The following is a 25,258-nucleotide window of genomic DNA, read 5'->3' on the forward strand; positions in this document are numbered from 1 at the left end:
TGTCGCCAAACATAGGTCACAAATTCGAGGTCACAAACTCGAATACATGTTTTTTTATTTTACATACTTTCATCCATTAAATGAAAAATTAATCAGTCATTGCAACGTCTATTTTTTTAGTGACTACATTCCCCATTCATATTGCACTATAACCATCTCATTTGTGCGTAATATATCATTTTGGATATAGCGTTGTTTATTGGTAAATTCACAATGATTTTGAGTTCAATGTTGAGGCATTTAACTACACGGGAGAAGGTAAATTTTTCCGAGCGAAACATTATTTTGATAAATAAGTATGCAAGTGTGCAGGGTATTTCTTATTTTTGCTGTGATCTGTTTCGGGTGTATTTTAAGTAGTCTTACAACGACAATGTTGTTTTTACCATGGGGGAGATCAGCTTATTTCATGATTTTTATATTAAACACTACAACCACAAAGAAAGGAAAACTTGAAATCACCTTATAGTGACATAGTGAACACGCAGAGGGACTTGGAGCAGCAATGAAGCGAACACATACACAATAGGAAAACTGTTGTGTAAAGTAAACGATGTCAATGCACGCAAAACATGAACGGCATAGTTAACACTAAGAGTGACTTAAAATAGCAATGAACGTACACACACACACACACACTCGATGCCAATGCACGCAAAACATGAACGGCTTTTGTGATACGCTAAGTCCCCGTAGTGGTGTGCCCTGTTTATCGCTTTATGAAAACGAGGATTGCATATAGGGTGGGGGTCGAGCTCATTTTTATTAAAATAGCTTTCCGTTCAACTAGAACTGTGCGAAGCGTATGAGGGTTTTTGCCACGTGATTTCTCAACCTCAAGCCCTCAGCCTCTGCAAATGCGTGTCTGAATATATGATATTGACCGCATTTTCAACAATAATTTCGTTTACGTCTGTGAATATTTTGTTTTTAATTCCAGTGTGAAAAAAAATCAGAGATAATACACGATTCTTATTCCTAAAATGTTATTATAGTGTGGATATCCAGTACAGTCTTCGTTTGGCAAATCATATTTCTTAATCTTTCAAAAGCTCCAAATCAGATCTCATGTTTAACTAATAAATAAAACAAATCAGGTACATTAGTATTCACAAATAAGTCCTAAGTATGAAGGCCGTGCAAACTGTTGGTCAATAGGGGAGGTAAACGCAGCAAATTGCGTCCAGAAATCTCGATAAGTTACTTCCCCGTAATTTGTATTGAATTGTTTTTTAGATCTTCAACCGCTGGAAGGTTCCAGAACGGATCGTGAACACCCCCGCTCCCTCGACCCCTTCCATCAAACCGGAAACGCCGGCCCAAATGGTGCCGGATGGTATGTTCATGTGTACTCGTACTTTTATGGAGGATAGTATAATCATGTGCCGAAGTGTATATACTCGTTATGTTTTTTTCATATTTTATGCAGATGAACATTTTTCTAAATAGTTAATGGATATATTTTGTTATTCTTTGGTACATATCAACTTCAGTAATTTGGTCCAAAAGTTAACATGATTGTCATATTGTGTACATATAGCAGTTACCATCAATTTATCAACTTGCTTAAGCAGAGCTTGCATATGCATAAATGCCTCAAATATGTTACTTAATATGTCCCGTGTTATTCGTATATATGTTCTTATAGTGTCAATAATAATAATATAATTTAACGTACTAATATTTCGTCCGTTGCGATTTTTTGTTATATTGTGTATTTAGTTTTTTGGCTTTGTGCTTTCTACAAACGGAAATGGTATGCGGGTAGTATAAAACTAATATTTTATGTATTCTGGTAATATGTATTTAAAATGTGTAAAATTTAAGTTAGTTTTTTTTTGTAATTGATTGTTACCACTTACATATCTTTACAAGTAATGAAGACATGACACATCTAGTATTTACGTGTATCATTTGTACATATAAGTTGAGGCCACAAGCATATATTTACATATTTTCCGTGTATTAAATGGTAATATGATCCATAGGGACCGTTAAGTAAAAATCTTCTATTATACTACATATATATATATATATATATATATATATATATGTATATAGTATAATAGAGTATTTTTTACCTAACGATCCTTGTGATATGATCCATATATGAACGGATTTAGAAATAGAGAACACGTAAACAATGCAAACTGTCGTATATTGTTTCCAAATTTCAGAAATTTAACTAAATTATATCAGCTTCAACATTCAATCAAAATGTCTTTAATTGCTACATCTTATCTTAAAGGGGCCTTTTCACAGATTTTGACATATTTTGAAGTTTGTCATTAAATGCTTTATATTGATAAAGTTAAACATTGGATCTTAAAAGCTCCAGTAAAAAATCGAGAATAAAATTAACAAAAGGAAAAAAAATAGCCTGTAACCAGAACTCGAACCAGTGACCCCAGAAGTCCTGGAATTAGTCTGATGTAAAAACGCATTAATCCTCTCGGCTATTCCGCCAGGTATACACAGATGAAGTATTTTATACCTTATATAAGCAATCTTCGTAGTTTCGTAAATTTAAACGAAATAAATTGCAACGCTTTATAATTTTTAGGTTTTCAAATCGTCAAAAGATACATATAATGGCTATATTGGACTATGGTAAATGTTCAGTAATACTGTTTCCTCACAAATATCATAACTAAAACGAAAATTTGCAAATCTGAAACAACTGTTTTCAATTTTGTCAATTTACCAAACCGTGAAAAGATCCCTTTAAAAGCATATCAACATAAACCACTCAAATGATGTGATTTTATAAAGAATAATTTCCTCGTCATTTTAAAGACATAAGACAAAATAAAATTGAACTATGAATAATACGTAACTATCTTCGGCAGTCGATGAGAATATTAGATCATTCTCAGTTGATCGATATATAATATAGTTCTTCCCGAAGGGCGATGTCAAACTTAGTTTTAACCTCTATTATAACTAACACAATTATTGGTGTTACGAAGTTAACAATGCAGTTTGTTTGCGCTTCTAACATATCATACACGTGCCATGTCTCTGTACGTAGTTAAAGTGCACACGCCCTCAGTTGCTATGACACCACCAGCGTCGGCACTTCCGGAACAGCCAATTGTTCCGGCGGCGTCTGCGAAACTTGAGAGCCGGAAATCCGTGACGAGAATTTCCCGCGAAATGTCGCGTGAGTATTAAAACATAGCAGAAAACATGAACGGAGTGTATACAGGGCGATATTTGTTGTAAATGCTTATTTGAAGCTTTTGGTATTACGGTTAATGTTCCACTAACCTAGATACAATATTTTGTTTTATGATTATCTTTTTCTTGTATAAAGCGTTATTGTTGAAGACATGGATTGAATTTGTGTTGTTGTTGTTAGATTAGGGTGTGTTGATATTGCCGTTAAAACATTTTTTTGCGAAAAGGCTTATCATCATAGTCGCTTAAAACGATCGTCATTGCTGTATTTATGATTATTATTCATCAACAGGTTCATTACCATAATCAGCATCATCATCTTCCTAATCATGATCTCTTATACCAACAACGATCATTAAAACAATAATATAAAGCGCAAGCATAATCATCATGATCATCATTATCATCATCATCATCATCAGCAGCAGCAGCAGCAGCAGCAGAAACATCATCATCATCATCATCATCATCATCATCATCATCATCATCATCATCATCATCATCATCATCATCATCATCATCAACAACAACAACAACATCAACATTAACATCAGCAACATCAACATCAACATCATCATCATCATCATCATCATCATCATCATCATCATCATCATCATCATCATCATCATCATCATCTACATCATCATCAAAGCGATCATCTACACAACAATAACAGCGCAAGATTTCTCATAATTTCTTTACCATCATCATAAATGCGATTACCAACAAAACTCAATCATCATCATCATCATTTTCTCAGCACCATTACCCATATCATCATAGAAAACAGACAGCCAGACACATTAACATATTCACTTTCATGTTTTTTTCATCGTTTTCAGATTATTTAATCTCATCAATCGTACATTCTTTCAATCGTTTTTTTTTTCCATTGTAACCGTGCACCATTCAATATCATTGAACTTCTATTCATCCTTATCATTAATGAACCCAATTTTCTATTGGCCAACAGTTCCGAACATCAAGCTGAACTCGATGCCGGTTCAGAGGTCAGAGTCCCGCAATGGGCTTCAACAGAGCCTGCCTGCGACACCCCGATCCGCGGCCGTGCAACCCCGCAGCCCGCCTGTGGCCTCCCCCCGCCGCGCAAAAACCATGTACGTGGACACGAGGAAAAAGACGCCGCCCACTGTAGATTTGGTGAGAACTATATTGACGTAACATTGTGGGATAATGTACAAACAAGAATCGAACGTGACCGTCCATTCATTTACATATGTCACTATATGTATATAGCGATTTTATACGAGTATTGACGAAATAAGATTTTTTTTAATTAAAAGGACGTAAATGCTAGTTGCGATGTTGTAAAAACATAGCTCATATTATGATCTTTTATTGATAAAATGGGAGTCAATACTGTGGGCTTGCTGAAATATGATCGTTCGTTGATTATACGGTTTCAATATATTTAAAAATAAAAATAAACGAATAATGTAGTTCCTTATACCTTATACGTTTCCTAAATAAACAACAAACACAACGATATAAATTGAAAATACAGCTTGTATTTTGGTATCTTTGCGTACGACCAGATTACACATTTATAACGTATGTCAATAAACAAATGTGAACAATTCACATTTTGATATAGATTTCATAACTCATACATGTATTAACGCTCATATAGTTTACATACAATAAAAAAAAACAACTGACTATTTTCATGGAGATAATCATTTTCATAAGAAAACTTGTCAATATTTTATATCCAATAAAATATTCGGAAAATTTACGTGTTCTCTGGTTCGTATCGCAAAGCCGAATGGCTGTTCCACGAGCATATTAACCCGCCAAAACAATACACTGAGCGACCCATACAGGAGACTTTCTAATGCAAATAAAAATAATTTTCCTCTAATTGGCTGCGTTCAAATTAAGAAAATTATATAGAAGTACAGAGTTAGATAAAAACGCGACATTACGTCATTATCTAAAAGAAATAAAATGTATACATGTATTTCGCTGCGAAGCGCACTATAACAAACTACATATACAACGTCTGAAGAAGTCAGATCATTTTTGCTGCTCAATAATATTAAATTTACTTAATGATAACTTCACAATTTCCCTTTATAACATATATCATCTTACCGTAGAACGGAATCACGAACGCCCTGAGGCCGGAAGCGCTCCCCCAAGCGGAGGAATGGCTGAAGACCGCCAACAGTGCTGATAAGCGCGTCATCGAGCGTGTGCTGAAAATGGCTGGAAGAAAGCAAGCTATCGAGAAGAGCCTCAAAAAGACGCTACTCCCGGACGCCAAGGACACGGTGGAGAAGTGGATGAAAGACGCTAGTGAAAATGGTGCGTGGCTACGTTTACTTATTTTTTCCCGCTTTTCTCTATTGTTTGGGTTAACGCACCACAAAATGTTGTATTGGTCGAAAATGAAATTGGTGAATATTCAAAAACTTACGAAGGTGATTTTCGATGTTGATATTTTATACAAAAATCAGCTTGAATTTAAATTTATGACTTTTAGTTACACCTTGAATATATTAAGTTATGTATATAAAGAACGCATTTATGTGGAATGGTCTCCCTTGAATGGGCATGTTGTGTTTTGAACTGCAGAAAAAAAAAACAATGTTTTAAACGTTTTTTAGTCTCTGTGTTGGGAATTTGTTATTGAAAATGCTCTGTGCTTTAGTGTAAAAATGGAATATTGGACATAAATACATAAGGTATGAAAATACATAACTTGCTTTAGAAGAAAAGACAAACACCGATTTAATTTTTTTCCAAAGTATACTGTTCAAAAAAAATATGGCATCACAATCTCCACATAAAGAAGACATAACTAAACAAAAAACTTCAGAGCTATTAGATGTTACAGAAGTATCTGAAAGTGACTGTGAAGAAAATTGTGAAGAAACAGTAAATAAACGCAAATATATAAGCAGTGTGAGTGAACAAGACATTAGCATTAATTCACCAAAACGCGAAACCAAGAAACAGTCAAAGAAAAAACACAAACATGAAAAACAGGAACAGGAAAAGCAAAAGCAAGCAAAGCAGGAAACAGAAAGCAATGAAAATAGATTTAACATCAGCATTAAAAGTATATCAAAACAGCTTAGTGAGATAAATGAAAAACTGTCAAATGTTATGATGAAAAATGACAGCTGCCTAGAAAAAATGATTGAAAAAGTTGTGGAAAACATGAAAAACAGCCTTCTCCATAAAATTGAATTATTAGAAGCAAAACTTTTCGATAGAGAAACTGAGAACGAGAACTTAAAGAAACAATTAGATAAATTACAAACTGAGTTGAACACAGAGAAAGTGGTAAACCGTGAAGCGATGAGTAAAGAAAAGTATAGCAACAGAGAAGCAATAAATGAACTGGAGCAATACACTAGAATCAACAACATAGTTTTCCACGGTCTGCAAGACACAGATAAAAATGAAACCCCTGAAACCACCATGAAGCTGGTTGCAGATGTTGTAAAACAACATACCGGTATCCAACTCATCAGAACTGACCTTGATTTCGGCCATAGGCTAGGTCGTTTTGAAAACGGAAAAAGTCGACCTGTCGTTTTAAAATTCATCTCTAGAGAGAGAAAGATACAGATATTAAAAATGAGCAAGGAGTTAAAGCAGGGTAAAATATACCCTAGTGAACATCTAACGCCACTGAACCAAAATGTCTTCAACTCTGTTCGTTTGAAGAAAAGGGACACAGTGGAGTCAGTCTGGAGTAGGGGTGGAACGATCTTTTATAAGGGCCGAGACGGCAGTATGAACAGGGTCCTTTTTAGCCAGTATGAAGAGTGGCTGAACCTACCATGGCCTCAGAGAAAGTAGCACCAAATGAACTGTAAATACATTTGTATAGATTTGAGAACAACAATGTACATTCAAAGCTACTGTGGTAATACAAGAACTTAAACTGAAAACCAAGGATACCGACAACACGGGCAGTACATTGTGTGATTGTGTTGAACCGCACAGTTTGTGTGCCTATTTTTTGTTGATAAGTATACCAACATGAACATTGACATACATTTACATATGCCTGTCTTTAGCTCCCAGGTGCAGTGGATTAGTAGTCACTCAACCGTGCAGTATTTACATACAGTTAAAACTAGTATTTATATCCTTCCATTTAGTTTTCGTGGGTAAGGAATAATTACAATACAGCATAATTTTCTACTATCCTTTATAGGAACTCTTATCAGGTATAAGGTTTCTTTACATTAAAAATCAATACACATTGTATGTCATCAACTGCTTAATAAAATAAATAAATACAAATAAACAAATGAATAAATAATATTTAAAAAAAAAACACAGGTGTTGTAAATTATTGGTTGTGTATTTTACATCAGTACTCCCCGTTTTGAATACAGCGATAATTCATACATTACCAAAACTGTGTCTAATTATTGTATTTGTGTACCCATTAGTCTCAAACATGAATGTGTTCATATATGTAGACTGCAACATTAGAAAATTAAGTAAGCTGTTAGAATAGGTAATACCCAAGCATGAACTTGTATATTATATATTTTATAAAACCAAATAGATTCTGATTAGCATGATAAAATTAGGTAAACATGTTTTATGTTTATTGCGTGTCAGGATGAAGATGTTCATTCTTTAAGAAATTAACTTGTCTTTAATCCAGGCGCAGTTGTATACGCAAAGGATTAGTGGTCACCCAAGCGTACCTTATTTACAAACGTTATAACCAGTATTTATTTTCTTCTATTGTGTTTTCGTGGGTAAGGAATAATTACAATACACCATACTTTACCACTATCCTGGATATTAACTCTTATCAGATATTTGATTTTTTTAGATTAAAGATCAATACACCTTTTATGTAAATGAACTACTTAAAAAAAAAATACATAATAATAAATTAATAAATTAAAAAGAGCACGGCCTTTGTAAATTAGTGTTTGTGTATTTTACATTAGTGCTCCCCTTTTTGAATACAGTGATAATTAACACATTACTAAAACTGTATATAATTTTCTTATTTTATTACCCTTTAGTCTCATACATGAATGTTTCCATATATGTATACTGCCACAGTATAAAATGAAGTAGGCTGTTAGAAAAGGTAACGCCCAAGCATGAACTTGTATATTTTATATTATATTACACTTACTAGATTCTGCTTAGCATGAAAAATATTATGTAAACACGTTTTATGCATATTTCACTATCAATGTAGATTGTAACCTAATAAGGGAACTTCAGATCTTTATATTAAATATGTTTTGATGAATACATATTAGATGTTGGTATATAGGTGCAGTTGTATACGCAAAGGATTAGTGGTCACTCAACCGTTCAGTATTTACATACAGTTAAAACTAGTATTTATATCCTTCCATTTAGTTTTCGTGGGTAAGGAATAATTACAATACAGCATAATTATCTAATATCCTTTATAGGAACTCTTATCAGGTATAAGGTTTCCTTAGATTAAAAATCAACACACATTTTATGTCATCAACTGCTTAATAAAATAAATAAATACAAATAAACAAATGAAATAATAATATAAAAAACACAGGTGTTGTAAATTATTGGTTGTGTATTTTACATCTGTACTCCCCGTTTTGAATACAACGATAATTCATACATTACCAAAACTGTGTCTTACTATTGTATTTTTGTACCCTTTAGTCTCAAACATGAATGTGTTCATATATGTAGACTGCAACATTAGAAAATTAAGTAAGCTGTTAGAATAGGTAATTCCCAAGCATGAACTTGTATATTATATATTTTGTAAAACCAAATAGATTCTGATTAGCATGATAAAATTAGGTAAACATGTTTTATGTTTATTGCGTGTCAGGATGAAGATGTTCATTCTTTAAGAAATTAACTTGTCTTTAATCCAGGCGCAGTTGTATACGCAAAGGATTAGTGGTCACTCAAGCGTACCTTATTTACAAACGTTATAACCAGTATTTATTCCCGTCCATTATGTTTTCGTGGGTAAGGAATAATTACAATGCACCATACTTTACCACTATCCAGGATATTAACTCTTATCAGATATTTGATTTTTTTTAGATTAAAGATCAATACACCTTTTATGTAAATGAACTACTTAAAAAAAAAATACATAATAATAAATTAATAAATTAAAAAAAGCACGGCATTTGTAAATTAGTGTTTGTGTATTTTATATCAGTGCTCCCCTTTTTGAATACAGTGATAATTAACACATTACTAAAACTGTATATAATTTTCTTATTTTATTACCCTTTAGTCTCATACATGAATGTTTCCTTATATGTATACTGCCACAGTATAAAATGAAGTAGGCTGTTAGAAAAGGTAACGCCCAAGCATGAACTTGTATATTTTATATTATATTACACTTACTAGACTCTGCTTAGCATGAAAAATATTATGTAAACACGTTTTATGCATATTTCACTAGCAATGTAGATTGTAACTTAATAAGGGAACTTCAGATCTTTATATTAAATATGTTTGGATGAACACATATTAGATGTTGGTATATACAGATATTGTCATATATGATGAATGTGTTCATTCATTTATTAAGTAAATTCACAAATTAAATAAGTTAAATAGTTTATAAACATATTTGAATATTGTAAAAGACTGTATTGCTGAATTATATTGTGTTTACTCGGACTGTGGAATACATGGTGGGCTACATAAAGGCTCAACTCTTGTTGAACCTCAGTTTTTTTATTATAATTCAATCGTATTTTTTTACTGTTGTTTTACTCTCATATGCATGCATGTGAGCATGGTTGTTTGTATTTTCATTGCTGTTGTTTTTGTTTTTTTTTCATTGTTGTTTTTTTGTTTACACATAATTTTATATACCTATTATTTAAAACGTAGATTCTAGTCTTTTCAACCAGTAGAAATAAATACAAATTTCCAACACAGGTTAACAGAATATCAATATGTTTTTTTATAAACTTAATAGGCAAGGTTCATTACTTTTCAATTTAGCCATTCAAATAAAATCATTTAAACTTAAAAATGTATGAAAAAATATGTTCTCTAAATGTAAGAGGTCTAAACAATGATACCAAAAGGCAAAGTATATTTAAATGGTTTGAAGAAAATAATTATACAATATGTTTACTTCAAGAAACACATGTATGTGAGCTAACTAAAAACAAATGGCAATCAGAGTGGAGTGGAATAAGTTTTTATAGTGGAACAAAATCAAATAGTGAAGGTTTAGGAATTTTAATAAGAAATAAAGACAATGTAAGTATAGGCGATTTTAAGGAATTAATACCCGGTAGATTATGCACAATTGATGTTATTATTAATAATCAAGAAGTCACATTAATAAATATATATGGACCAAACAAAGACGAAAAAAGTTTTTTTGATAAACTAGAAACACATCTTCTGCAAAATATGGAAACAAATTATATAATAGGAGGTGATTTTAATACAATACTTAACTCAACCCTAGACAAAAAGAACGGCAAAAAAGACACACACATAAAAAGCAGAAACAAAATAAACTCCATAATCGATTCATGCGATTTGATAGACATATGGCGAGCACTTCACCCAGAGCAAAAACGTTACACATGGCACTCAAGTGGCAAACCTGTCATTTTTTGTAGACTGGACTACTTCTTAATTTCAAAAAATATATGTAATATAATTAATAAAGCAAAAATAAAACCAGGATACAAGACCGACCACTCTCTAATTGAAATAATCATTGACAATAAAATGCAACAAAAAGGACCTGGTTATTTCAAACTAAATAATTCCATGCTTTTAAATGATGAATATCAAAATCAAATTAAGCATGAAATTCATAAAGTAGTAGAAAACAACACAAACTGTAACCCAAATACTTTGTGGGAAGTTATAAAAGGAACAGTAAGAAACATAAGTATAAAATTTGCTACCATAACAAAAAAACGAAACCAGGAAAAAGAACAGAATATCATTGAACAATTAGAGTCACTAGAGAAGCAACTGCATACAACTAGTGATAATGAAACAATTCAAAAATTAATGAAAGAAACACAAATAGAGTACGAAAAAATTATAGATGAAAGAATAAATGGCATATTAGTAAGAGCAAGAGCTATACACATTGAACATAATGAGAAAAATACTAAATACTTTGCAAATCTGGAAAAAAGACATTACGAAAGTAAAACCATTCATAAGTTAACAATAAATAACAAAGAAGTAACAGACATTCACGCTATAATGAACGAACAAATAAACTTTTACTCAAACCTTTATAGCAAAAAAAAAGATATTGATACGAATACTTTAAACAATTCACATTTCTTTAATTATAATATTAAAAGACTCACAGAAAATGATAAACAATCGTGCGAAGGCTTTATCACAGAATATGAATGTCTAAACGCCTTAAAAGAGATGGATAACAATAAAAGTCCTGGTTCAGACGGTTTATCGGCAGAATTTTACAAAGTTTTTTGGGATGTAATTAAAACATACTATATTAACTCTATTAACCATTCATTTGTAAATGGACAATTGACTCAACTTCAAAAACAAAGTATTCTTACACTTATTCCAAAACCAGGAAAAAATCTTGAAACACTTGATAACTGGAGACCATTGAGTTTATTGAATGTAGATTATAAAATAGCGACCAAAACAATTGCAAACAGAATTAATAAAGTTATATCATCTGTTGTCGAATCAAGACAAACTGGATTCATAAAAGGAAGATTCATTGGCGAAAACGTACGCACAATTTTTGAAACAATAAATTTTCTGAATAACAATAACAAACCAGGCCTACTTTTATTTGCCGATTATGAAAAAGCATTCGACAGTTTAGATCATGACTTCATGTTTAAAAGTCTCAAACAATTTAATTTTGGAACTGAACTCATAAAATGGATTAAATTATTTTACACGGACATAAGTACCATTATTATTAATAATGGACATCTATCTGAACCTATTCCTATTCAAAGAGGCGTAAAACAAGGTTGTCCATTGTCAACAACACTTTTTATATTAAGTATAGAAATATTATCCAACTATATTGAAAAAAATGAAGACATTAAAGGAATAAAAATAAAAGAACAAGAAATAAAACAAACACTTTTTGCAGATGATACAACCTATCTGACAGATGGAACGCTTAACTCGTTCTCGGCACTAATAAACACTATACAAGACTTTAGTGAAGTATCCGGACTCAAACTTAATACACAAAAATCCATTGTAATGCGCGTTGGTGCCCTTAAAAATACACATATTATATTTAACAAATACAAACATTTTACTTGGACGTCAGAAGAAGCCAAAACACTGGGTTTTTACTTCACAAATGATGAAAACCTCAATATAGACAAAAACATTCAACCAAAATTGCAAGCCTTTAAAAATTGTTTAAAACAATGGCATCACAGAAAATTAACACTTCTCGGAAAAGTCACTGTGGTGAAAACATTTGCCTTACCAAAAATTATGTACACATTGTCAGCACTCCCAAACCCTAATCATGATATAATACAAACAATTAATAAATCTATATACCAATTTGTATGGGATGGTAAACCTGACAAAATAAAACGAACAACTCTTGTTAAACGAATTGAGCAGGGAGGGCTCAAACTCACTGATATAACCGCCTTTTTATACGCAAATAAGGCCAGTTGGGTCAAACGATTGACAGACATTAATAATACAGGGCAGTGGAAAATTTTCTATCAGAATGAACTTTATAAATATGGTGGAGATCTTGTCTTTGAATGTACCCTTAATGACAAACATATTAATTCAAATTTTAAAAATGTATTCCTCAGAGATGTAATTTCTTCCTGGAACAAAATTAAATCAAAAGAAACAGAAGGACATGTCACTAAAACGATTATATGGAATAACTCGACAATAGTAAAGAATAACCAACATACCTTCTTTTACCAAAACTGGTTTAATATGGGTGTTAAGTTCCTAGAACACATCTATGACTTTAGGTCAAAAAGCTATTATACATTCGAAGCTTTTAAAACCCTTTATGAAATACCCTCAACAGATTATCTTAAATATTACACACTAATCAAAAGTATACCAATAACTTACACACAACAACTTTCGGAAATGGAATATGTCAATTTCAATAATAACACACTACTTGAAAAGGTACAAAAAACAAAAACAGTGTGTAAATACTTATATAATTTACAACAAACCTTAGAAGAAAATAAAACCAAACAAGAACAGAAATGGGAAGAAATAATGTCCCCCTATGAACAAAGTATAGACTGGAAACACGCGTATATAACACCATTTAAAGCCACCATTGATAATACTTTACGCAATTTTCAATACAAAATTCTGCAATGCATATTACCAACTAATTCATATTTATTTAAATGTAATTTAATATCTTCAAGTCTCTGCACTTTTTGTTCAAGTTGTAAAGAAACAATTATACATGTTCTATATGAATGTACTTCTGTACAACCGATATGGCGGGAGCTGACATTATTTTTAAATAGTAGACAATTACACATAGATCTGAATGTAAATGATATTGTATTTGGTACAAAAAAAGGAGGCAATTATAATCAAGTGATAAACTATATAATTATTCTGATGAAGTCTTACATATTTAATACTAAATCAAAAGCCGAAAAGCCAAATATTGAGACCTTCAAAAATGCTCTAAGAATGAAAATTACATTAGAAAAGCAAATTGCTTTTGAAAAAAATAAAATTGACCAACATAATAAAAAATGGCACAACTTTGCAATAACATTTTGAAAAATTCTTGCCTATATCATCATCATCATATGATCTTTCTTTGTAGTCTTGTTTTTTTTTGTTTTTTTTTTTGGTATCTCTTCATTTCTCCTTTTTTTGCAGAAATTTAAGAAATTAGAAAACACCTATTGCTTTTTGATTATGTGTGTTAATGTGTATAAATTTTACCTCTCTCTCATGATTAAACATTTCTCCCCTCTCTCTTTCACTCTTCAACAAAATAATATAGCATCGTCTCAAAATGTATTTTCTGGGAACAATATTAAGCATTAGCAAATTAATGCATTTATAACGTGTTATTGTTAGTATATACCAAAAACATGTGCTTGTACATAAATCGTAAATATATACGATACTTTGGTATGTATAACTATGTAACTTCATATGTATCAACTTGTTGTAATTGAGATGTATGTTGAAAATCAATAAAAAAAAAAAAAAAAAAAAAAAAGAACGCATTTAGAAGTATCTGATGGCGAAGCATTTATAAATTAGTCATTGAAGCAGTATTTTTTTTAAATTGTGCTTTATACATTATGTCTTGCATAAAGGGAAAATTTAGAATAAGAAATGCGACTGAAACTGAAAGCGATAGGTAAGAAATTCAGAGCAATATAAAGTACAGCCAGGAGTTAGGCATATTGGTCTTTCTGTACCCTTCATCTATCCTGTATCATTAACTTGACTGTTCATGCAATAGCGCTTATGTCCTGCACATTTAATTAAAGGAGGATGTGTTTTAAGCAATATGTTAATTGGTCAAGTTTGTAATAACAGTTAACTGTTAAACATTTGAAACGCATGGTCATACAAAATGAACCGCGCTCTGGGAAAACGGTATTTAATGCAAGTGCATAAAGCGTAAATCCAGATTAGCCTGTGCAGTCCAGACATGCTAATCAGGGACGACACTTTCCTCATAAACTGGATTTTCGCGAAGAAGGGACTTCCTGTAAACGAAACATACAATAAAAGCGGATATTTTCTTCCCTGAATAATCTGTGATTACAGGAACATGTATTTAGCACGGTTTTTCCAATGCCAAGCATTTCCAGACGCTGACATGTTGTGCTGTTGGTTAACGGAACACCAATCACTCATTCACTCCTTCACTCATATGATGTTCGTCTTTTTACGTTTTGCTCTTTATTGAAATGGTTTTGTAGATTATTGTAGTGCTAAACACAGGTAGTGTATTGTATTTGCTCTGAACGTTAAAAAGCCTCAATCTCACGCGGAGGGGCGTTCATCTTAACGTAAAGAGCAAATTTATTTATCTGTGTTCGAATCCTATCTGGTATCCTACCTACTAATCTCATCAACGTTTGTTTCACGATTCATGTTATTTATAAAATAGAAGAAAAACACGATAAATGCAATGACGTCATATATTATACTACGCGTGAGGCGTCATCCCATTTGCATCATAAAGATTTACGATGGACGCATGATGATCGGAATAAAGTATTGTTATTAATGTCGTCGTTGCGTTTATCAAATGACTATTTGGTATGTTATGCTGCTATTTGTGCACTGATGTAGGTGGATTTACAGACAAAGGTAAAAGAGCGAAACATTTAAGTGTTCAATAGATTGACACACATTAAATTGACCATTTTATATTGTGTTATGTATTACTGTAGTTAATGGAATTATCTTATTATTTAAATGGGATTATATTTAATTCGTGGCAATCTATTGTGAACTTATCTAGAGCAGAAATACTGGATGTAAAATTATAAAGCAAATATATAATACATAGTACATAACCAATTTCGTTTACACTAGTATAGTCACTAAATATTAACGTTAATACATGTGTGAAAATGTAGAATAGTGCACGCACACCGTATAATACACTTTGCCTTACCTTAAAATATATTGGTTTATATCATGTATAGCATAATATGCATGTAATCCGGACTAAATGTACACACTGCATGTATTGTATATCATGCATTTTGCTTGAATGTATTTAACCTCTCAACTTTGTATTATACCATGCAACCACGGTTTGTAAGCTCCACTGGCCAAAGGCCAGCGGGGCTTATGTCATGGTCCTGTGTCCGTCGTGTGTGCGTCCGTGCGAGCGCGCGTGCGTGCGTCCTTGCGTTAACTTTTTCTTTAAACATCTTCTTCTCCTAAACTACTGGTCCAAATCTGATGAAATTTCTCAGGAATGTTCCTGTGGTGAACCTCTTTCAAATTTGTTCAAATTATGCCCCTGGGGTCAAATTTGACCCTGCCCCGGGGGGTCAAAAAATTGAAAATTTGCTTATATAAGGCCTATGTTGTGCAAACTTTATAAATCTTCTTGTCCATAACCATTAGGCCTAGGGCTACCAAATTTGGTATGTATTGACATCTTATAGTCCTCTACCAAGTTTGTTCAAATTATGCCCCTGGGGTCAAATTTGACCCTGCCCCAGGGGGTCAAAAAATTGAAAGTTTGCTTATATAAGGCCTATTTTGTGCAAACTTTAAAAATCTTCTTGTCCGTAACCATTGGGCCTAGGGCTTGTGACATCTTATAGTCCTCTACGAAGTTTGTTCAACTTATTCCCCTGGGGTTAAATTTGACCCTGCCCCGGGGGGTCAAAACATTGAAAATTTGCTTATATAAGGCCTGTTTTGTGCAAACTTTAAAAATCTTCTTGTCCATAACCGTATGGCATAGGGCTACCAAATTTGGTATGGAGTGACATCTTATTGTCCTCTACCAAGTTTGTTCAAATTATGCCCCTGGGGTCAAATTTGACCCTGCCCCGGGGGGGTTAAAAAATTGAAAATTTGCTTATATAAGGCCTTTTTTGTGCAAACTTTAAAAATCTTCTTGTCCATAACCATTGGGCCTAGGGCTACCAAATTTGCCATGTAGTGACATCTTATAGTCCTCTACCAAGTTTGTTCAAATTATGCCCCTGGTGTCAAATTTGACCCTGCCCCGGGGGGTTAACAAATTGAAAATTTGCTTATATAAGGCCTATTTTGTGCAAACTTTAAAAATCTTCTTGTCCATAACCATTGGGCCTATGGCTACCAAATTTTGTATGTAGTGACATCTTATAGTCCTCTATCAAGTTTGTTCAAATTATGCCCCTGGGGTCAAATTTGACCCTGCCCCGGGGGGTCAAAACATTGAACATGTGCTTATATAAGGCCTATTTTTTGAAAACTTAAAAAATCTTCTTGTCCATAACCATTGGGCCAAGGGCTACCAAATTTTGTATGTAGTGACATCTTATAGTACTCTACCAAGTTTGTTCAAATTATGCCCCTGGGGTCAAATTTGACTTTTCCCCGGGGGTCAAAAAATTGAAAATTTGCTTATATAAGGCATATTCTGTGCAAACTTTAAAAATCTTCTCGTCCATAACCATTGGGCCTAGGGCTACCAAATTTGGTATGTAGTGACATCTTATAGTACTCTACCAAGTTTGTTCAAATTATGCCCCTGGGGTCAAATTTGACTTTTCCCCGGGGGTCAAAAAATTGAAAATTTGCTTATATAAGGCATATTCTGTGCAAACTTTAAAAATCTTCTCGTCCATAACCATTGGGCCTAGGGCTACCAAATTTGGTATGTAGTGACATCTAATAGTCCTCTATCAAGTTTGTTCAAATTATGCCCCTGGGGTCAAAATTGACCCTGCCCTGGGGGGTCAAAAATAAAAAAATTGCTTATATAAGGCCTATGTTGTGCAAACTTTAAAAATCTTCTTATCCATAACTGTATGGCATAGGGCTACCAAATTTGGTATGTAATGACATCTTATAGTCCTCTACCAAGTTTGTTCAAATTAAGCGCCTGGGATCAAATTTGACCGTTCCCCAGGGGTCACAAAATTGAACATATGCTTATAGTGGGCCCATTTTGTGCAAACTATAAAAATCTTCTTGTCCATAACCATTGGGCCTATTTCTACCAAATTCGGTAGGTAGTGACATCTAATAGTTCTCTACTTAGTTTGTTCAAATTATGCCCCTAGGAACAAATTTGACCTTGACCCAGGGGTCACGAAAATGAACATATGCTTAAATAAGGCCTATTTTGTGCAAACTTTAAAAATCTTCTTGTTCTTAACTATAGAGCCTAGGGTTACTAAATTTGGTATGTAGTGATATCTAATAGTCCTTTACCACATTTGTTCAAATTATTCCCCTGGGCTCAAATTTGACCCGGCCTCGGGGGTCACAAAACTGAACATATGACGTTTACCAGTGGAGATTACTGCGGCCGTTTGGCTGTGACCAACAACAACATCAACATCTTGTAAACATGAGATAAAACCCTGTCATTTAGTGCCATTTTAGGCCAGATGGTGACTGCTTACAAAGGCATTGAAGTAAAAACATGTGTGAATGTTTTTCTTATAAACTGAAAAAAGTCGGGTTTTATTTAAATATGTCGAAAGTGATCATATATCCTGATGAAAATATTTTGGATGACATGTTAATTTCATGTCTTTTTTGTAGTGTTAAAACCAGTTTAATAATATATTATTGATTTTAAAAACACAACTTCCATGAACATAATTATTTCAAGGAAAGTCAATATATGATACTGCACAGTAAACTCAAACTTTGTATCCAAGAGAAGGTGTAGAAATTAATTAAGTGCAATGTTCTTAACTATCGTATATGCTGCTTTTTAATAACTAATGATTCATTGTTCCATTTGTGAATCGTGACTGATCATGAATTGTTGAAATGATTGTCATTTGCTCAACAATCCATATATATTTCTCACCATTCTATAATTTTCTTAATATAAGTTATGTATTGATCTTAGAAGTCAAATGTATTACTTAATTAAATAGATTTATAAATATAAAGAAATAATCTTTAGATCATAATATTCTCAGGCCTGTTGGTCTCAGGGATGTGTGGGTTGATGAGCAATTTCTCCTGTTATCACAATTATTTCTACCCTACCTGATCATTTCCTTCATATTCCAGGATATTCAAGGATTTTTAATTCAATTGACGTCTGCAACCTCTTTCAAATTGGGAAAGTCCAAAATTTGTTGTTTGGTAAGGGTTAAGGCATTTTGATTCCTATGGGTCTTGTGAATCTGTTTCAAATCAAATGCGTAGATTTGATCTTCAGCATATAAAAATATGTGAAATAGAAAGAACGAAAGTATCTTTTGGAGAGATAAATGTACCTACGTTATAAGCAAAGGACCTGTGCAACAATGACCAGGCTTTTTTGTCTGTTTAGTTAACACGGTAGTAACTTTTTCCATATATAAAAATGCTCACCCTTCCAACTTTAAGCGCCCAGTGAGACGAGGGATAGAAAGAGAAAGTCACATGATTGAGTACATTTCAACCCATGCGCATTACACGTTTTTTTCGCAAAGAAAAAACAGTGGAGCGATACAGGGCCATCATGGCCCTCTTGTTTTATTTGGCACGATATGTACTATAAATGCACTCCCAATATTTTCGCACACAAGCATAGTTACCCCTGCGCAATGCAGGCTGTCGAAAATTCTGAATACAGGTATGAAGAAACTTCGATATTTTCAGGAGCGATTCAGGTTACTATTTGCTAGTATTTGATTTAATGCCAATGACCAATATTGTTTTGTAATACAGGGACATGCGAAGAACACAAAATGAAAATCATGCAATTTATGTTGATTTTGTTTCCTTTCGAATACGCATTTTCTTACCAATTCTACTTTGCATGGTTAAAAAAAATATTACGATCGTACGATTCAATATTCTTTCGAATAACCTTTGTATACCTTGATTAAGTTGATTTTAACGATTAAATTCGTGTTATGCTGTACACACGTTTCTTATTTTGATACTCAAATGATCTAATAAAGTGTACCGAATATTTATTAGTTGGTGTTAATGAATACCATACGGAGAATTTCATATTTTAGATCCATATACAATTCTTATCAAAATGCCTATGATTATTTGTGTGTGTTTGCATGTAAACAATTAATAATGCCGAATTAATAGCCATCCGCACATGTACACGCTCAGATATATAGAGCAACATAAGCTGAAGTTTGAGATCTATAAAGGATTTAACAAAAAACGATCATCATCAACACTTTCTTACAGGCGTGTTTACAAACTAGTTGCTTTGATTATTAGCATGTCCGTAAAATACTGCGCCACGCCTGTATATTATAAGATTAATAAAGGAAAAAATGTTGTGTTTTGTATAAGTATAATAAAAGTCGCACTCTTAAATGTATTAGTTTTGACGTTTATGCTGGAAATATAATTTATTTTAGTTGGACATGGCACTTTTTTCATTTTAACATCAGCCGTGAAATCTATAACATATATAACCAATTATTGAATATGCCACCTTAGTGAAATCAAAAATACGTCCATATACTTAAACATGGGATTTAAAACCACGTCATTTTCGTGTTTTACAGAACGCCAGGTGGCGCTGAACTTCTTCAGCTCCCTCGCCGGAAGTCAGCTGATGGGTATGACAGTAGACAGCCAGCGGAAGCGACTGAAGGAGGTGATAAACACACTGGAAGAGTACGTATTTTGGTTATAAAAATTATAATAGGTGCATAAAATAATTTCAGGTCGGTACCAAACGACGTTGTGAAGGCGCATGGACGACCTGTTAATAAACTCTCAATTACAACAACAACAACATAAAGGAATTACAAATCGTCAGAAATGTTATCTGGATAGAAAATTGTGTCATGATAAGCCTATGCCAAACGACGAAAAACATTACATTTAACACTTAATATAAAATTAGTAAAGCTTGGGTAACGGCATAGGAACGTTCCATGTAAAGCATTTCAGGTTGTGTACTCGCACAGGTTAAAAGGCTTGCATAACATCGCACATTGCTCATAATAAAGAACGGAACATGTGTTGGACGCATCAGAAATATACTTATTTCATAAACAAAACTTTAACAAGTCTGGATTTTACAAGCAAATAACACGATTTAAATATTTAAGTTTATATACTCAAGTTCACTCTGCAACTTATAACGCAAATTAATGATGTATGCTTAAGTTCTTTTTGTCCCTTTAAATACGATTATATATTTAGTTAGGATAAACTAAAATGCATGTTCGTTGCTTATCGGAGAATAAAACGCAGCGTGCTAAAAAACAAACAAACTTGCACATGTATTGGCCAATAAACGGAACCCATTCCATTATGTATTATAAACCGGGAGGTCATGGGTTCGATCCCCACTGTGGGAGCGTTCTTTAGATCATCTCCATAGACACCAAGTAGTGGTTCTAGGCTCAGGAAACGGACTCGAAAGCGTTTCAAATAATCCGTAGGCTTTCTATGCAATAGAGCTAAAATAAATAGGTTTAAGGTAGCGCACCCCTAATGGGCACATATCCTAATATAATCTAATTAATTATTTTCTTAATCAGCATTATTTCACTGCAAATTTGTAGGTAGGCTTAGCATGTTTAAAAAAAAATATACCGATTTTTCAAAACCACCCCCACGCTCGGCTTTTGTCCAGTTTATTTTCACCCCTGGTGTATATACAAGTTCCATAATTCATTCAAATTTCCAAATATGGGCATGCAGTTGGTGTGTACAGATGCAGTAAAGGTGTTTAAAGTTTAAACAAGATGAAATAAGTTTTCTTTTACAGACGTTTATTTTTTTACAAATTTTTATCTATGGAAGAGCGCCATGAAATGTAAGTGATTTCAGCCAAGTTAAAACTGGGTCGGTTGAAAACAAAGTGTCATTAAATTCAAAATAGTATCATTTAAGTTATATTTTAAACTTAGTTTTTATAGAAACACTATATACAGCAAAAATACCAAGAAATAGAGAGATTTACCATTTACTTTTTGAAATAAAAATAAAAATGCAGCATGCATCATTCGTATTTTCAGCAGTAAATCACCCAATTTAGCCATAACGTCGTTTTAATTTTAAAAATTGAAGGATGTGCATAAAAATTTCAACATATTTAACACTAAACATAGCTTATATGCTATATTAAATCAAATTACGTTAGAAAAGAAATGAAACGCGTCGCAAAAAGTATGCGATGTCGGCAGGATTCGAACCTGCGCTCGAAGATCCCAAAACATTTCTAGTCCATCGCCTTAATCACTCGACGACAACTTCACATTAGTGCCAGCTTAAATTAGATATCCATAAGTTAACGAGTAAAAACGCTCGTCGATCTTTGAAGAAATCGCGATATCGTATTTTTCAGGTGAAATTTGGATCAAAGTCAATATTTATTGTGAAAATAATGTATTCTAAAGGAATTACGTAAACATATATCAAAATTCGAAGTTTGAAAAAAAAAATGCATCACTCGGAAATAACTGATCATTGAAGATCGGCAATGATCGTAAAATAAATCGCGGGAAATCATTAGGGGTGCGCTACCTTAAACTAATACTTTACCTGATATTATTTTGCGTCAAACTAATTTCAGAAATGAGGAGTTTGCTCACTTCGATCTGTAGGACCACACCAATGAATGGTACACACTTAAAGGCCTGAACCAAGCCGATCATGCGAATTAGTGTGCGCTCTGTTGTCACATTGTATAATATAAACTCCATCGGGGATTTGACATTTTTATACGCCGGTTTACAACCGAACGTTGTTAGTTGACCTTTTTGTATGCATTTTTAAAAACTTTTCTTGTGAAAGATCCGACCAGAAGATTAAATAACACGTTTTTAAAATTTTGTCCGTATTATTTAACAGTTTTGTATTAAGGCGGATTAATTAAGCTAAAGTTGTTCGGAAAACTGAAAAATCTCTGATGGAATTTTTTGAGCACAATTAATCATTTAACAAACTGTGTTTCTGTGTTACCTTTATAATATTAATACCATTTAATTATGTATCCAACGTGTTTAACCATAACCATTACTATCATCATGTAAACTAACAAGTGTTTGCTTTCTGTGTCACGCAGCGCTTCGCCAAACGGTCCCTATAACGGCTACGTAAAGGCGACGAACCGACGGAAGAAACAGACCATCAGCGACGGAAACCTCCGATACGTTCGGCTGCTTACGCCAGATACTCGAAAGAATTCTTGGATGCACACCACGTGGCATCACCTCCCCGAATACCGAGATGACGACCCCGTTAACAACTGGAGCTCCCATTACATCCGGCCACATGCCCAAATTCCGCGCCATTTCGTAATCCATCCGGACTGGGGCTAAATAGACTTGACCCGAGCTAGTTAACGCTTCTGCTTAATTAACTAATGCAGGGAAGCATATGAACATTTGTCGGAGTTTAAATCTAATATACAGTAACTTTCTTAATGAAAATGACAAAGAATTTATTAAATCATTGCATTGATATATTCAAACTTTAACGACCTTGACAACTTTTGTTTTACTGAAAGTGACATTTTATTATTAAATATGATGTATATATCGTTTTATAATTGTTAAGTATATGCAGAATAAAATATTGTATCGCAGTTATCTCGGAGAAATGAAATTAAGAAGGCACGAAAATTACATTTTATAGAAATATGAAGCTTCCTTACCAATGTTTCTTATGCTTTAATAATGTTATGTGTTTTTTAAATGCTAAAACAACTTGTATTTGCTTACACAATTCATCCGCAGATTAATATGCGTATACTTCTCTTCTAAAATGTAATCAGAATGGGTTTTGAATATATGTGGTACAATGTTGTATACATAATTATTTGTTTTCATTTGTTAACTATTATTATTCGTTTTCTTCGTATTCGTCTTATTTTCTTTTTATAATGATTTATTGTCTTGTCAATATTACGTTATAGTACTAGCTTTTAGTCATCTACGAAGTTTTTAAACAACTATATTTTATGTTTTAATGTCAATACATACATATATTATGTTTGTTATTGTTATACAGTGGAAATGTTAAATGGCATTTTATTTAACGTTAATTTTACTGCCTTTTATTGTATACGATTTCAGCTGCCACGACATGAATTAGTGAATATAAAGGACCTTCATATGGCTATCGAACATATTTACATAACTGTGCTAACCCACACGTGTTTGTCCTTAACCCATTTATGCCTAGTGGACTCTCCCATCCTTCTAAATTGGATCAATTTATTAAAAAAATTATGGATGTCTAGTACACTTATTTCTATATTTAGAATATTTCTTAAAGATATTCCTTTAAGCAAACAGCGCAGACTCAGATGAGACGCCGCATCATGCGGCGTCTCGTCTGGGTCGACGCTGTTTTCCAAGGCCTTTTGTCTTGACACTAGGCATAAATGGGTTAAAAGCATTATAAATAACAAACATTTGTAGACGTTTTTTGTTGATACTTTTGTTAAGATAAGTATCAGTCATACAAAAAGTAACCATGTATGGACCAGTGTGTATACTTTTTGTTAGTGAGCCTGCTAAACACTATCCTTTTGAAATATGTTTTATGTGTATAAATCCAAATTACAAATGAACATGGTGACTTATATATATTTGAATTTTTAATCAAACATATATGTCAAGAAAAATGGCATTCAACGTGTATATCTCAGGAATACATTCAAATGTAACCATTACATTGTCAATTTAAAAAAATTGTGGCGTTATGATAACAGGTAGGTTTTATATCGCCCCATTGGTGCAAAAAGATACCATGTGACATTCAAATTAGAAGGCAAATGGTACCTTTTGCACAATTGGACGATATGTAATGAATGGATTACCCTCAGTAGAATGTAAACTTATATACCTCTAGAATTACGCGACATAAACACGAATTGATGCATTACACACTCTAAAAATGACATTATGCAGGTTAAGTACGTTTCATAAAAAGATATACATAAAACATAACAAGAATGTATGATTTTAAATTCTATATTGCAAGCAAACATGGTTTAATAATAAGTTTTAAAGCAATCTGTGATATGTTAAATTTTTGTAGAAAGAAAGGATTGTTTTGTTTCATTTGTTGTATTGGTTTGTTTGAGAACACTTCAAATTAAAAACTGTTTAAGAATGATATGTTTGTTGTAATGTTTAAATCCAATGTAGAACGCTACTAGAGCTTGTTACGCAACAATGGATTTGAGAGGAAAGTGTACCAGTAGACAAAGCAAAAACACATTCCACATGGTAACCGGATATATTTACGGCCGTCAGTCTTATATTTTCCCGAAAATCCCCAATCGACAAGTTTACACTACGATACGATACGAAACGAAACGACATGGCAAAACGCGACACGATACCATAGGATAAAAAAACGACACACTATGAAATTAAACATAAGCACATAATGTAAGCTGGGCTACCGCTTTGGAATGGCAAATGTAAAG

General features: G+C 32.9%; 1 protein-coding gene across 5 annotated transcripts in view; it reads left to right on the top strand.

Annotated features, from left to right (window-relative positions):
* Positions 1-24,942, top strand: part of LOC127857787 (CREB-binding protein-like) — a 37,924-nt gene extending 12,982 nt beyond the window's left edge. For 3 of the 5 annotated variants that reach the window (XM_052394448.1, XM_052394451.1, XM_052394452.1), the window contains 7 exons: positions 1,237-1,336; positions 3,032-3,163; positions 4,154-4,341; positions 5,301-5,508; positions 15,496-15,513; positions 20,367-20,478; positions 22,883-24,942. In XM_052394448.1, the coding sequence (XP_052250408.1) occupies positions 1,237-1,336; positions 3,032-3,163; positions 4,154-4,341; positions 5,301-5,508; positions 15,496-15,513; positions 20,367-20,478; positions 22,883-23,138 (1,014 nt within the window). In that variant the 3' untranslated portion in view covers positions 23,139-24,942. The remainder of the gene's footprint in view (positions 1-1,236; positions 1,337-3,031; positions 3,164-4,153; positions 4,342-5,300; positions 5,509-15,495; positions 15,514-20,366; positions 20,479-22,882) is intronic. The other 2 variants (XM_052394450.1, XM_052394449.1) reach the window with 2 other exon arrangements.
* The last annotated feature ends 316 nt before the right edge of the window (positions 24,943-25,258 follow it).

This window comes from Dreissena polymorpha, chromosome 14, assembly GCF_020536995.1.
Source record: "Dreissena polymorpha isolate Duluth1 chromosome 14, UMN_Dpol_1.0, whole genome shotgun sequence".
In the NCBI taxonomy this organism is placed as follows: domain Eukaryota; kingdom Metazoa; phylum Mollusca; class Bivalvia; order Myida; family Dreissenidae; genus Dreissena; species Dreissena polymorpha.